Source organism: Cicer arietinum, chromosome 7, assembly GCF_000331145.2.
Source record: "Cicer arietinum cultivar CDC Frontier isolate Library 1 chromosome 7, Cicar.CDCFrontier_v2.0, whole genome shotgun sequence".
NCBI lineage: Eukaryota > Viridiplantae > Streptophyta > Magnoliopsida > Fabales > Fabaceae > Cicer > Cicer arietinum.
Window position 1 is genome coordinate 524096 of NC_021166.2, and position 15849 is coordinate 539944.

At 33.0% G+C, this 15849-nt stretch overlaps 3 protein-coding genes across 4 annotated transcripts in view; 1 reads left to right on the top strand and 2 right to left on the bottom strand.

Moving 5' to 3' along the window:
* The window catches only part of LOC101494310 (SEC14 cytosolic factor-like), a 4527-nt gene extending 790 nt beyond the window's left edge, over positions 1–3737 (top strand). The window contains exons 2-11 of the mRNA XM_027336652.2: positions 53–81; positions 276–359; positions 435–488; positions 724–801; positions 963–1016; positions 1116–1175; positions 1264–1359; positions 1652–1753; positions 1896–1976; positions 2997–3737. Coding sequence (XP_027192453.1) covers positions 53–81; positions 276–359; positions 435–488; positions 724–801; positions 963–1016; positions 1116–1175; positions 1264–1359; positions 1652–1753; positions 1896–1976; positions 2997–3353 — 995 coding nt within the window. The 3' untranslated portion in view covers positions 3354–3737. The remainder of the gene's footprint in view (positions 1–52; positions 82–275; positions 360–434; positions 489–723; positions 802–962; positions 1017–1115; positions 1176–1263; positions 1360–1651; positions 1754–1895; positions 1977–2996) is intronic.
* A 272-nt stretch (positions 3738–4009) lies between these two features.
* LOC101494622 (WEB family protein At1g12150-like) lies at positions 4010–7124 on the bottom strand. 2 transcript variants are annotated; one of them, XM_004507529.4, is made up of 3 exons: positions 6970–7124; positions 6173–6359; positions 4010–5862 (listed from the first exon to the last, which is right to left on the bottom strand). In XM_004507529.4, exons 2-3 carry the CDS (start codon positions 6323–6325, stop codon positions 4342–4344), a joined length of 1674 nt encoding a protein of 557 aa, XP_004507586.1. In that variant the 5' UTR covers positions 6326–6359; positions 6970–7124; the 3' UTR covers positions 4010–4341. The 2 variants fall into 2 exon arrangements, with proteins under 2 accessions (XP_004507586.1, XP_004507585.1); XM_004507528.4 differs by having other exon boundaries at positions 6173–6365; positions 6970–7118.
* A 2564-nt stretch (positions 7125–9688) lies between these two features.
* Positions 9689–15249, bottom strand: LOC101495161 (acetyl-CoA acetyltransferase 2). Its single transcript, XM_004507531.4, has 14 exons — positions 15085–15249; positions 14786–14884; positions 14152–14325; positions 13948–14053; positions 13351–13489; positions 12879–12956; positions 12724–12789; positions 12143–12228; positions 11270–11369; positions 11083–11193; positions 10966–11007; positions 10724–10810; positions 10397–10482; positions 9689–10138 (listed from the first exon to the last, which is right to left on the bottom strand). Exons 1-14 carry the CDS (start codon positions 15101–15103, stop codon positions 10105–10107), a joined length of 1227 nt encoding a protein of 408 aa, XP_004507588.1. The 5' UTR covers positions 15104–15249; the 3' UTR covers positions 9689–10104.
* Between the last annotated feature and the right edge of the window lie 600 nt (positions 15250–15849).

Consider the following 15849-nt stretch of genomic DNA (forward strand, 5'->3'; position numbering starts at 1 on the left):
CCTTTTTTTTTTTTTTTTTTTTTTTCTTTACAATTTCCAACCACCACGCTAGTTGACGAGCCCTTACGGACAACATTTCAGGTTACTTATCCTCTTCCTATTGTAAAGTATTTCTAATTTTTCATGCTTTCACTTAATTGATCAACTATATTTATTGCCCTAAATGTTAAATACCGTATTTATTATAGTTTTCAAGTATTTTTTTGTGTCTGTCATTGATTTGTAGCTTTCTTCTCTCTTCCCCTTCTTTGGGACTTAACTACTTTAATCTGCAGAATGTTCATCAAGGAAATGTCACTGAAACCTTGATTCGGTTTCTAAAAGCAAGGGACTGGGATCCTTCTAAGGCTTATCAAATGGTAAGATATTACATTTTGTGCAAGTGTCCTTTTGTTGAATCATTGTCTGTGTCCTAACGTGCGACATGCTTTCAGTTGGTTGATTGTTTAAACTGGAGAGTACAAAATGAGATCGACAATATATTATCTGTAAGTATTTATTATCCTGATGCTTTACATGATTTCTTTATCACTTTATTTCTTTTAGAAGTTTGGTGCTTGTCTAATTCAGAGAGACTTGCTCCCTCTTCTATGCATATTGTCTGCAATTCTAAAAATAATGGCAACATTACATAATTTATCGTATCTTATTAGTGCAATAGCAGTGGATTTCGAAGTTGGTAATCTATTGCATCACTTATGTTTGTCGTGGTTTGTTTTTCAGAAACCAATTGTTCCTACCGATTTATACAGAGCAATACGTGATTCACAACTCATAGGAGTGTCAGGGTACACAAGAGAGGTGCTCATTCTTGAACATAAACTTTTTCTCATTTCATCTCATCTTTGCTTGTCATAAAGTGCAATTTAGGCTTTATGACCATGTACGTTTTTATTGACATTGATTAAATTGTTATGACAAAGAATTCAGATTTACCCATCTTGTTCTTACTTCCTTTACAGGGTCTTCCTGTCTTTGCAATTGGTGCTGGGCTTAGCACATTTGACAAAGCATCGGTAAGTTTAATTATTCAAAAAGGAAAAGGGGTGTTGCTTTTTTTGAAGCACTATCTGTTACTTTATCATAAACCTTATCAGACATTTGTATCATTGCAGGTCCATTATTATGTGCAGTCTCATATTCAAGTTAATGAATATCGTGACCGCGTAATCTTGGTGAGTATTAGTATTTAGAGTCTTCATCATATTTAACCTGTTTGTTGAGCTTTTTGTCCTCTTATTCTGACCCATGATATGGCTGTAGCCTTCTGCATCGAAGAAGCATGGGCGACCTATTACCACTTGTGTAAAGGTTTTAGACATGACTGGTCTGAAGCTGTCAGCTCTGAATCAGATTAAGGTACCTTTTAGTTTGCACTGCTACTTGATACAACAGCACCAGCATATTATCCATGAATAACTGTGAATGGAATGTATTGATAATGCATTCTTGAATAGTATGGTTGTATAGAGTTGGTATAGTGAACAACTGTGAGTAGATGAAAGCATGTTGAAAAGATCATTAACAGGCCAGGACCAATAAACTGCAGCGTATCATGAAAAATTACATACAGCATAAAATGTTCAATTTTTTCCTACTGTTTTCTTTTATCTGTATGTCCCATATCATTGACTTGTTCATCCTGATGCAGTTGTTAACTATTATATCATCCATTGATGATCAGAACTACCCTGAGAAGACGCATACTTATTTCATTGTAAATGCCCCATACATATTTTCAGCTTGTTGGAAGGTGAGACATTATTTTTTACAAAGAAAAAGAAGAAGAGATTTTATTCCTTATGGCTTTCTTTCCTGCATGGTATTTTTATTTAATATGGCATTTGAGTTTCTACGGAGACCTCAGCATGAAGTTAAACACTCAGCATTAGCAGGTTGTGAAGCCACTTTTACAAGAGAGGACAAGAAGAAAAGTGCAGGTCTTACCGGGATGTGGACGAGATGAGCTGTTAAATGTACGTTTTTTATTTTTGTTTTTCTCCCTTGTTTCTTTGAGCAAGATTTTTAGGGTATAAGCAGTCAACGGTTTAGATATGTAGGAAAAAAATATTTTTTTTTTATCCGCTTATAATGATTTCAGTTTTTGCATACATGTACTCCAGAAGTTCCTAATAGTTTCATAATAGGAGAGAAATGCATAATTATGCCCCTCCTTAACACTCTCACGGAGCCTTTAAAACTAGTTGTTGGAAAATGGTTCAAACTTCCCAGACAAGTCTATCAGTCACTGAAAACACCCAACTGCAGTTGAAAAATGTAGAAATAACATTATTACTTGTTGCGGCACTGGAATAACATATAGCATATACGTTTGGAGAAAGTGCTCAATTAGTCTATGGACCTGTAACGCAAGTTTTCTGAATTGACAATCCTATTGCGAAAACTGCCATTTTTCATAAAATCTATGGTTGGATTTGAAGTTTGTAACACATCTTATTTTTGCATTGATTTGAAACTATTTTCTACCTACGGAAATATCTTAACATTATCAGTCAGTCTATCACAAGCTTATTGTTGTTTAAATTTTGTAAAATTTGACATCAATACCTACAAATATTAATTATATTTCAACTGTTTGATTTAATCCAAATAATTTTCTTTTAATAAGTATTAGCAGTCAAATTTGTGCCATCTCAGCGTGCGCGTGTGTGAGTAAACAGAAACAAACGACTGGTTCACGTTAGAAAGTAAAGTACAGAATCGTAACCATTAATTAAAAAGATTAAGCAGCTTTTAATAATTTCATAGTTTATTATGCATAAATTTTTTTTATCACGATTTCGGCTATTCATTTTTAAATTAATAGTTATAATTCCACACTTAACTTTTAAATGGCGCCCTTTATTTCTTTTAGAATGCACACGGTAGTTCTTATATAACCTCAAAGGCCTATTATATTTCTATGGTACTCACTTACTGTTTATTTTATCACCATCGGATCTAATTAAATTTAACAAATTAAATTTGGTGTGTAGATCATGGATTACCCATCTCTGCCACATTTCTGTAGAAAAGAAGGCTCTGGATCATCCAGACATTCAGAAGGTGGAAACGGATATTGCTATTCCCTGGATCATCCCTTCCATCAACAACTCTACAACTACATCAACCAGCAAGCTAGACGCCGTGAAGCTCCCATCAAGCAGGGATCATTTCATGTGGATTTTCCAGAACCTCCGGATGTGGATGCAAGGATTGCCAAGACTATAGAGTCAGAGTTTGATAGCCTAACCTTGAATGGAGATAAGGAAACAATTGAACAATTGGACTGGAAGACAGGCCTAATCCGAGGCAGCTCAAGCCCCGGAACAAAAAGGAGACCCACCAGCTGAGGACTAGCTTAACAGTTCAAAAAAGGAAATGAGAAGCTGCTGAAAGAAGGAAGAAACAAAGGGTGTGGGACCCCAAATTCTTAAACTGGGATGGTTCATTGATTTCTTGATGGAAGTAAACATTAAGAGATTCTCAGACCCTTGAGGCTGTTATTCTATTATTTCAATTTCCATTTTTATTTTTCAATTTGTTAATTGTAGAATGAGGACTCGAGTAGTATAGGGAGGGTATAAAAATACAAGCCCCTTCTTGGGAAGGGTATGCTAGAGAAAGAATCCTAAATTGTAAGGAGTTTATGTACCAATACAAATTTTACAATTACTATTACTTACATAACAGTTACAAAAGTTTGAGAACGGAAATAGCAACTAATACTTTTTTCATTTTTGTTAAACAAAAATTGTGCAAAGGCATCATAAGATTATTATGACATCCCAACTCTTATACTTTTTTTCATTTTGTTTCAATTGAGACCACAAAATCAATGGACTAATTGCTAATCTCAGCTTTGCAGCGTTCCACAATGAAAGATAGAAATGTCAAATTATAAGCAGAAGCCAACCATAGTCAATTTGAACTGTGTGCTGGGGCAACTTATGCTTTATTTGTAAGTTAACCTTCTTTAGTGTTGCATGAATGTACGTAAAGTTCCGTTAAGAATAACTACATCTTATGTTTCTCCCTGTAATTGAAATATACAATAGCCAGAAATTTATCTAATAAGGGCCCTAGGAACAAGAAGAAGAAAAAACCAGCATGTTAATAATGAGAAATCATATTGCGCAAGTTTGTTTGTTTTTTTTTTTTCATTTATGAAAGATGGGAACATTAAAACTGTTTCCTATCATATGGAAGAGTTGCTGTTTATAGTAAGTGATCTTCTAGTGCAAGTAGTCTTCTTTTCTTCCAAGAGTAAGTCAAAGCCAACACAAGAACCAATCAATCTGTTTCCTTTCCCATTTAGCTTTTGAATCTCTGATTTCAGTTCTAGATGCTCAATATTGAAGAATTATCCGAACTATTGGACATCCGGGAAGATGGACTATCAGGTTGACGACAGCTCTTGAGTTCACGCTCCATTACTATCTTTGCAGAATCTGCCATCACTGCATACCACAAAGCCGTCTCCATTGCAGCCTTTGTTTCCTCAATAGCTTTCAGGTTAGCTTCCACCTTTCTATCCAGTTCATTTTTCCTTGTGAACATTGCTTGCAGCTCAGCAATGACAGCTGCCTCTTTCTGTTCTGCCAAATCTTGAAATTCCTTCACTTTTCCATTCAGTAACTCAAACTCTTCATTTGACATCTTGATCTTACCACTGAAAGAAAGAATCTTCATCTCCTTAATGGCTCTTTGTTCTGCTGCTTTTGCTTCTTTAGCCTCTTGTAGAACAAGCTCTAGTTTTTTCTCTGCTTCTTCAGCCACTGCTCGAGATTCTTCAGCTTCTTGCTTCAATTCCTGAGCCTTTCTGCTCACCTCTTCTGCTTCTTGTCTTGCATCTTCTGCCTCTGATTGTAGCTTCTGGATTTTATAACTCTGCACGTAGAAGATGTTAGCTTCAAGATCCTCCACAGTACCTGTCCGAGGCCTTGCCTCTTCCATGCTCTCTTGCAGTTCACCGGTGAGGTTAGTAGCAATATCTTCTGCTTCCTGTTTCTTATCCTTGAGTTCATCTTGCTCCTTCTTCACTTGTTTCAATTCTGTCCTAAGCGAAAAGACTAGCTTTTTAAGGGAGATTTCTTCTGCAGCAACGTCCTGTAATGTCTTTGTGGCTTCTTTGAGTTCTGAAGTTAGAAGTCTAACAGAATCCATCTTAGAAGCGTGGAGCTTTTTCATCTGCTCTTGAAGAGCCTCAATCTCAGCACTTGTTTCGGCAAGTTTGGCGTCTAGACTTTGGATTAGTTCTGGATTATCATATTCATTCTTTAAGGCCTCAAGTTTTTTCTGTGCTTCTTCTTTTGCAGTTTTATAAAAGTCAAATTGGTTTTCATTTTGTGCAGAGGCGAGCTTCAATTGTTCTATTGATGCTTTCATGGTTGCAATTTCCTCCGAGAGTTCACTGATCCTTTCCGAGTTTAATTTTGCAGAACGCTGAGCTTCACCTGTTGCCTGAAATGCTGCAAGTTTTGCCTCCAAAACTGCATCAAAGTCCTGCCTGATTTTGGTGAGTTCTTGCTTGGAAGAATCTAGTTCAGTTACTGTAGTTGTATACTTATTTCTTGCATGTTCTAGCTCTTGTTTCCAAGCTTCATATCCTATAGCTTTTAGGGAAAGTGTCTTTTCAAATGGTTTGCCCTGATTCTTCACAGCTTCAGCTGCTTCAATTGCTGATTGCTTGGAATCTCTCACATTGTTCAGCTTGGTTGTCAAATTCTCAAGCGTCTCCTTGGCCTTCTCAAGGTCAGAAAGGGCTTTCGCTTTCGTGGTCTCAGCACTCACTACATGTTTCTTTAACTTGTTTAATTCTTTTTGGGCCAAGATAAGTTGTGTCTCCTTTTCAAATACATTCTGCAAATTATCAAAGCTTGAAATTTGTTAGTTTTGACTAACATGAAATGTTAAATCATCCTCAAAATGCGTGTCATGCAATGATATAGACATCTAAAACTAAAAATATTTTCTTTAATGAAAAAAAAAATCTTTTCCCACAACAGAGCCTTTTATATTGCTTGTGTGTCAAATTCCCTAACATCATGTGTTACGTAAAACTTTGCTTTCAAGCTTACAAGAATAGAAGATGGGAATTTTCCTAGCATGTCTCCTTATACTTGGAATGTTTTTTTTAATGAAAAAAAAGTTTGTTACATTTGATGTTTACCTCTGATGATCTTCTCTTGACGGCTAATCTGTCCTTAGAGACTGCTACTTCACCAAATAAACTAACAGCAGCTTTAACAGATTGAAATGGTGCCCTTGTGTCAATCTCTCCAACCTCTCCCCTTGGAGAATCAACCTTTCTGAGGTTTTTCATTCTCTTTGCTCTAACTTGGAAATATATAGAGTATCTGCAACTAAAGCATTCTATTGATCATAAACTGAAGACAATGTATGTATATGAATCTTCATAACCAAATATTTATGATGATATGGTTCTACCACCACATTATACATTTTTGTTATTCGACGACTTTATTATCTTAAAGAATTAATTTTTACATTTTGTCTCGTTAAACACACAATGAAGATTGAACAACATATATTGTATATATGAACATGATCACAAAGCAGCTACTTTATCATCATTATGTTAAAATAATGGCAAACAATTCATTTCATTCCCTTTTCTCTAACTTGGAAACATATAGATTATCTGCAACCAGAGCATTCCATTGATTATAAACTACGACAATGTATATGAATCTCTAGAACCAAATAGTTATAATGATATGATTCTACCACCACATTATACATTTTTGTTATTTGACGACTTAATTATCATAAAGAATTAATTTATTAATTTTGTCCCGTTAAACACACAATGAAGATTGAACAATATATATATATATATATATATATATATATATATATATATATAAATAGGGGTAGTCACTGTATTTTTGACGTCAGCTACTCTTACTAAACTTTACAAGAAAGACAAACAATTTATATTCTTACGTGAAAGAAACAAAGATGAATGATGAAAAGTCCCTTGAATCTCCAAAGAAAGGGTGTTGGAACTCAAAAGAACCTTGATGAAAGGTAGGTTCTTTGAGTCCAACTTTTACATTTGAAAAAGCACTTGGCCCTTTGAAAAGAAAATTTCAGATAATGGTTGGTTAAATCTGCCAGGATGAAGAATTAGTTTTGCTATTTTAGCTCAAGGGACAGAGAGGTTTGTGGATGTGTTGGCAGTATACACCATTACCAACCAAAAATGACATTTTTCTTGTGTATTTGACAAAGCATCTAGCTATATATGTGAGGATTCCATGCTGGACATTCCATGGTAAAAATGTAATTTTGAAATAACACCTAATTACCAAGAGAGTCCACATGGTGCAGCTCAATATCTCATGTTTATGTATTGGCTAATTGCTGGCATTCTTCTTGCATGGTGTGGATGATTTAGGATTATGATCTACAGAAAATATATGGTTGATCTAATTTGTTATTAAGACAACAAAGTTAATACCGTTAAATTATATCCATCAATTGTAATACATACATATCATTATCTTATTGTAACCATCGAGGAAATTGAAGATATTATTGTCTAAAAATAGCCTAACACTTATTGTTTAAGGTACACAAGTATGAAACACATTATTTTTTTGGGAAGGAGATAAAGGTATTCTATTTATTGATATTATTGAGACAAAATAGACTTAATAAGATTGGGTACTATAGTAACAAAATAATTGATAACTAATCAATTCAATTAAGTCTCTAAATTGATAAATAACTACTATAATCAATATAAGATATTTGTTGATATAATGATAATGAAATATAATTAAATATTAAAATATTTTAATTAAGAGAGATAAATTAAATCTCCTTACACGCAACAAATCACTTGTCTTCTATACATCTTACAATTTTATTAATGCATATAACTTTCTATTTTGCTTCACTTGTGAAATACGATTTGCCTTTACATACATTATGCAGAGCCGACCCAAAGGAGAGACGTGTAAAGCCCTTGCCCTCGTCAAAAATAGTTTTTTACGTTAAATTTTTATAAGATATAAAGGCCCAATAATATATAATAAAAAGACTTTTAACAAGAAAGGCCTCAAAAAAAGTTTTTATTTTTAATTTTTGACATAATCATAATTTATTTAGATTGATATTTTTTCAGTCTCGTAAAATATCATAAAATCTTCGTCTTAACTTTTGCTATCAACCGATAAAATCTTATATAAATTAAATAAAACATATTTTTGTTACAAATTATTTAATACTTTTCTTAATACAACTAAATTAGCTAACGAAAATAGTAGAGATGAGAGAAATAATAATTATAAATTGAGAAATTATGAGACAAAAAGTGAACACATTGCTTATATTCAAAATATTAGTTATAAATTGAGAAATCATGAAACAAGTACTGAACATATTGCTAACACGAGTTATTGGAGTGATAGTATACAGACTATTTTTAAAAAATGAAAAAATTTACATGAGTTCTTGATGTTGTTGTAAAACAGTTGAAATGTTTTGTTTTATTTTTTGAAAATATAGAGAAAATAGATTTGAAAATATTATTAATTCTACTAAAGAAATTTTCTATAGTTATTAAATAAATTATTAATAATTTATTTAATAATTTTTTAAAAAATCTTGTCTAATAGTTTCGCTTTAAGCATCCTAATGTGTTGGGCCGGCCCTGACATTATGGACATGTATCAATAATTTAGACCCCATAATTTTTGTCATGGTGCAAAAATGCTTTGCCATTCACACGTTTGTCACATAAGCACCTTGAAAGTAGCTATAAATTTGAAACAACACTTCCAGCTACCAAAATTTTGCACTCTTATACATCTCCAGTGAAAGTGTCAAAATTTAAATGTTGTTCAGATAAGAAATCAAACACAGTCATTTAGTAACTATTTATCTTTCAGGAAAGTAACTGTTTAGTTTTATAAATATATATATATATATATATATATTTTAACATTTAAGTTATTTAAATTTAGTTCAATTTTTCTTTATATCTTTTAATTTTTTATGATTTAATCATTTAAATTATATTTTATTTTTACCATTAACCTTTAAGTTTTATTAAATTACGGATGTAGTCTATTAAATTTGATTATGTTTTTGAATTACTAGTAAGATTTAATCCAAACAACAAAGTAAATTAACTATACAAGCTACTTTACAAATGAATAGAGTTAATAATATTGATTAAATGAATAAATTTTTATTACTAAGTTTTTAAAGGCTACGTACATGTCAAAACGATTGTAAAAAAATCAAAAAATGTAGATCATTTATAAGATTTGATTATTGTTTTTTAAAGAATTAACATAAAAGATTTATTATTGCAACATTTGATAGCATTTCTAATGATAAAATATTTTCAATTGCACTAGTCATTGTTTGAGGTAAGACAAAGAACTAACGATATAAACATAATGTAACTTAAAAACTGAATCGGAAAAATAAAAACTTAAATTATTTAAGCAGAAACTAAACTAAACTTAAAGGACATTTGTGCTAAAAAAAACATAAAAAACCAAATTGTTACTTTCGTAAAATATAAAATGACTTTTGGGTGTATTTTGCTTATTTTTTTAAGTAATAAATTGTGTGAAATTTTTTTATAGATAGAAATAGTAGTATATTATGTAGGTCCATTGATCTTAAAATCAAAAGACTGTTGGTATTCTGCACATAAAAGTAGAACAGTAAATAATTTGTCAACACGGATGTCGTAGGAGTATTTATTTATTTATACAATAATCATTACAGACTTTGCAAAATACCAAAGCACAAAAAAAGTTTAGAAGGAAATAAGGCATGAGGTTAATCATGCACTTTTGACGTGTTTGATCAACTTAGTTGTTGAAAGTTATGCAAAGATCAATTCTTGAGCCAGGAGATCATCAAACTGTGGTTCAGATACAATCCTTTTTTCTGGAATAGTTGTAGCAATTTGCTCAGGATCGTGTTCTAATACCATTTCTGCAAATGGTTGTGAAGCTGAACCAATACCATTTCTTACTTTAACCCAGCATATATGTTTTATCCTCCAAAACAAGTTGTAGCAGTGTTGAAAAGCAGTATGACGTGAGATCTTGGTCACAACGAGGAACGTCTCCAAGTGGCGCCTTGCCTGCAGAACTCTTGGTAATTAGGTTTTTTTTTTTAAACTTTTAATTAGAGAATGGGAAAAGCAGACAGTTAAAATCTTCAGACTTGCTGATGGATAAAATAGCATATACTGAAACAAACACAGGCATTTGCTTTTCTCAAGTTAATAAAAGAATCAAGCCTTTCAACCTCTTATGTAAAGTGATCTTTACAACTAAATAAGGTAGACATCCCAGAAAGAGCCTAGGCTACGCCTCACCGAATAAAATAAAAGGCTTACGTGAGCTCAACGACAAGAGCAGATGCCCCTCCTCCCCCATTGCAGATAGCACCAACACCATACTTTCCGCCCTTATGTCTCAATACCTGAAACATATTATGTCTCTAAGATATCTACAGATCACGGAAATCAGGAAAAATAAATAAATGCATTCCCCAAAGCCATGAGTTTCATTTTAAAATTGCATTTATATAGTGATCACTGGTCAAACAAGAAATTTATGGAAACACCAACATGGCTTTAGACATGATAACTGGAGAAGTATAAGAACATGATTGCCAATGGTGAAAGAAAATGATATATAGAGTAACGTAGGTCACAAGCTACCCCTAATAATGTAACTAAGATGCGAGCTCCACTGCAACCCAATGGATGTCCCAATGATACAGCTCCTCCATGTACATTAACTTTTTCCTGCATATGATAGGAAGTATATGAAGTATCTATTTATTAAGCCATTATACCAGGGAACAATGGAAAAACTAAAATGCAGAAGCAGCCAGAACAGCTAAAAAATGATATGTTAATATGCAAAGTGAGACAAAGAACTGAGTAATATGAACGCTCACTGGATCAAGACCGAGAAGTTTCTGATTTGCAAGAGCAACAACCTGCATAGAAGTTAGACAATGATTAGCGTAAAACAGGAGAGCCTCAACAAATAAAATATGTGATGGATTCCATACAGAAAAGGCTTCATTTATTTCATAATAATCAATTTGAGAAGCCTCAAGACCAGCATTTGTTATAGCTTTTGGTATTGCAAGGGCAGGAGCAGTTGGAAATAATTCAGGTGCCTGCAAAAATAGTCTTGTTTCAGTTTCGGTTCCAAATGCTCATATTAATCAAGACTTGCTGAACTTGTTATAGAACCTGAGCTGCATCTGCAAATCCTTTTATCTTTGCAATTACATGCAAACCAAGCTCACGCGCCTTCTCTTCACTCACTAGCACTAATGCAGCAGCACCATCACTAGTCAAATCAATAAACAATGCATTATCAACAAAAGAGCATGCAGTTTAGAACCTTATGGTTATACCATACCCCAAATTTTGCAAGCATAGGAATTTATTAAGCAAACTTCTTGCAGTGACATACAGAACAATTCCAAGACTTTGTTGAGAGCCCCTCCATAATTGATGGAACACTATGAATAACTGAGTTTTGATAATTTATATGCATGGGAAATAATAACAATAATAGAAATATTCCAAGGTCTTCGAATATACTTCACTCTTGAGACCATCACATTCATCTTAGAAATATGCGAAACAATTAATACCTACTATCTCATTTTTGGATGAAACCACATTCCTCCACTATATAAAGGGGGACTTGTGAGGAATTGGTGCGAGAAGGCAAATTGATCTCCAAAAGTGATAGAGTTCTTGTAAATTGCAATCCTCTTCAAAAGAGAGAGCTTTATTCAATACTTCATAGTGAAGGCGTTATATTTGGATCTTGTGATTTTTTCTTTACACATTGGAAGGATTTCTGCGTTAAAAAATCTTAATGTTGATCTTCTTCTCTTTATTTTCTTAATTGGTTGTAAAATGATCATTAGTACTACTTGAATTAATAATAATTTGCCCCTTCCCCAATTTTATTTTATTTTTAGAAAACAACAATTTGGTATTTCCCAACAGGATTCACATGGGAATAGAAGAATGCATGTGTTGGTACAATATACCATGTATACAGAGACACATAGATGAGGTGAGATATAGAGAGGGAGCGGGAGGGACCTTATGCTAGAAGCATTGCCAGCAGTCACAGTACCCCCAACCTTTTTAAAGTTTGGTCTCAGCTTCCTTAACTTTGTAGCATCAAACTGGCAACATGTACACGAAAATTATTAAACGAAACCATGGACTTTTCGCCATATTCCAAAAGGGAGCAAGTAAATTTCATACAAAAATTCAGTTGAAGGCTTCTACAGTTATGAACTTATCAAATGATAAAAGCATATTAAAAACAACCATTAACAGTTTCAGTTTAGTTTTGTGTATTCAACATAGCACCAGCAATAACGGATGACTGACGCAGTTGTAAAATTCTAAATGCAGTGGTAAACATTAAAAGTATCAAAGGATCACTATCACAGAACTGGCTTCAATGTGGTGATCAAATTATGTGGCTCTGTAAATAAGGAAAAAGCTAAACAAACTTATACAATCTCCCAAAAACTACAATTTCTTAGTAACTGGTCAGTATTCAGTATACTACACACACAGCAATAACGATGTAAACCTAAAATCTAGGAGTATGCACAACAGACTATGGTACATTCAGAATAGTTCACAGGTTTCAAAATTAATCTATTTACCTTCTCCAAACCTTCATCTTTATCAACAATTGTGGAAGGCTTTCCTCTTCCACTGAAAATTTCAACCTGCAGTGTTAATTGAAATTTGAAAATCAAAACACCAACACTGCATCAGTCATCACAAGTTTCAATGTAGGAAGGAATCATAATCATACCGGAACTATCTCCCAAGAAAAATGACCAGCATTTTGTGCAGATATTCCTCTCTCAAAGCTTTGAATCGCATAAGAATCCTAGGAAACAACATATACATATTATATAGCCGAGCAAAATAAAGTCACCAAACCTGATTCAACTAAGGATTGAAATGAGTTGAAAAAATGTTCAAGGGACATGTATTACCCAAAAGAAAGTTCAAAGGGGAGGATTAGTGTCATGTGACATGAAGGTACAATTGTTGAATCAAAATTAGGAAATTTATCAGCAAAGCAAATATTTTGTTATTCCAAAACAATTAAAGTCGTGGTGGTGGGAAGGTTCATGGCCCTATCGATCAAATTGACAGGCTTTTGGAAGTTGATGTTTAATTAAAGTAATTGAAGCAGTAAAGGACTAAGCAAGAAAGCAAGTAACGAGAATAAAATCTACCACAAAATTTTAACTGATCCATTCACTAAGGAACACTACCTGCTCATCTCTAGTTATGACATGCTGATCTGCACATAATTCTGCACAAATTCCCATGCCAAAGTCATTATAGACATCCCAAAGGCCATCTTTGAGCATACCATCAATGATAGTATCATGTCCTAACCGAGATCCCTTCCTGTTTTAGATACAATATATACAGAATATGTTGACAGTGAATATCAAAAATTAAATCAAATAAAATGATGATTAAAGAAAGTTGGACTTCATCAAATGCTTGCAACTAGGTAGCATAATTTTCTTTTCTACATGTTAGCAAAAACAAACTTCTCCCATTGAGAAGAACGGGAAAGGGAGAATGAGAGAACTAAGAGAAGAGAAAACCCTCTTACGGTTACAAAGTTAGAATGTCAAAATCTTAATGCTACAAAGCGAGAATAGAGAAAATATGCTAAGCATATAAAAGACTAAACTACCCTTAATATAAGTAGAACTCTTAACATTATCTAGTAACTCTATAACATTAGTAGTATTAGATAACTCACAATATCAAATAAGTCTATAACATTATCAAACAATTTCATCAGATTTCAAAACATTGTATCCACAATTCATGAAAAAAAAGAAGAAAAAAACCTTGCTTCTACAATGTACTTAGGTGCATTTGACATGCTTTCCATACCACCAACCACAACAACATCATTGGAACCCAACTGAATGGTTTGTGCTGCTATCATGGTAGCTGCGATGAAAAAGTGAAACCGTGATCTCATCACAGACTAAAAACTCAACATATTTTAAGAGGGAAAGCCCTTCCAAAATTAACAAAAAAGAACATACCTTTCATCCCCGATGAACACACCTTGTTAATAGTAGTGCAGATAACAGATGTAGGTATTCCGGCACCTAATGCAGCCTGTCTAGCAGGAGCCTGCCCTAAATTTGCACTAAGAACATTTCCAAAAAACACCTCTTGCACAAGTGATGGATCAACATTGGCTCTCTTGAGAGCAGCTGCAGATTTATATATCAACTTAAAACACAAGAGAAGCAGAAATTTCAAAAGTATTTGCCAACATGTATGTTTGGATGTTCTAACTTGCACCACAAATTATAGCTTCAAATCAGAATTAACTTTGACTCTGTTCATAGTGGAACCAAAAATCAAAATAAATTTTATACCTCTAGAATCGGTTTAGAGTATATTTGGTTCCACTTATGGAGCAAACAGAATTGATTCTAAAGATCTAGAATTGATTTTGACTCTGCTCTCAAGTAAAATTGATTTTGCCTCCATAATTGATTCTGATCTGAAACTATAATTTGTAGCTTTTACCTCTAGAATTGATTTTTTGCATTGAATTTACTATTAACTCTTTACAAAGTTAATTTTTGTCACCGCAAAATAAAAAACATACTAACAAACAATGAGATGAAGAGGTAAAAGGAGAAAAGGAAAATAGGTTATACATACAGTTAATAGCAATTGAGCCTAGTTGTGTAGCTGAAAGAGACGATAGGGAGCCAAGGAAACCACCCATTGGGGTCCTTGCAACACCAACAATACAAACATCTGTAGTAGTAATAGTCATGACAAAACATAGAGTTAAAACACAAGAGTCTAATTAACTAATTCAAAAAAAACTTCCCGTTCTTATGAATTTCCATTCCATCTTTCAATGAATACTATGCTATGTTAACGAAGTAAAAAGAAATACTATTGAATTGTGATGAGAAAATAAACGACACGTGAAATTGCATTTGAAGACAGACCTCGGGATTGTGAAGACATGAAGAGCGTACGAAATGATGCAGCAGGAAACGAAGAATAGAATCAAAATGAGAAATGGAAGAATAATATTGATTGATGATACACCGAAACGAAGGAAAAAGGGTAGATCAGTGACAGAGAAAATTGATTCAATCGGGAAAGAAACGTTGAAAAGCTAAATACGCTAGTATGGGGGTGGGACCCACTTTGTCTTCCCTTTCTTTCAGATCATTTCATTGTGTCAGCAAGAGGATATACATTCATCATCTATAAACTTACTGCTTAAACAATACACAAGAATCTCTTTAACCTACTATTTACTAAGTAATGCATCCCATCCAAACTGCGTTGTTTGTTAATATGAAGTATTAATTATATAATCATATCAGGTGATTGTAATTTTTATGCTTATGCTGTTAGTGCAATCTATTAAACCCTCAAAATTTATATATTTTATATATTATGCATTTTTATGTGACATTGATTATTAGTTTTCCAATTTCCCTCTCTTTTTGTGACAACAATTATGATTAATAATCGATAATTTATAACGATAATTTTATAAAATTATAAATAAATAAAAATTATTTATAAATTTTTTAATCTATGTAAAAAAAAAAAATTAAACAATACTTACTTAAAAAAGAAGTACATAATTGTTGTTGTTGAATGATTTCAATAAATATGCATGTAAAATAGATCAAACCAACTATAGTTGGCACACAATATCATTGGACGTTCCGTTCACAACGATTATTCTGTGATCT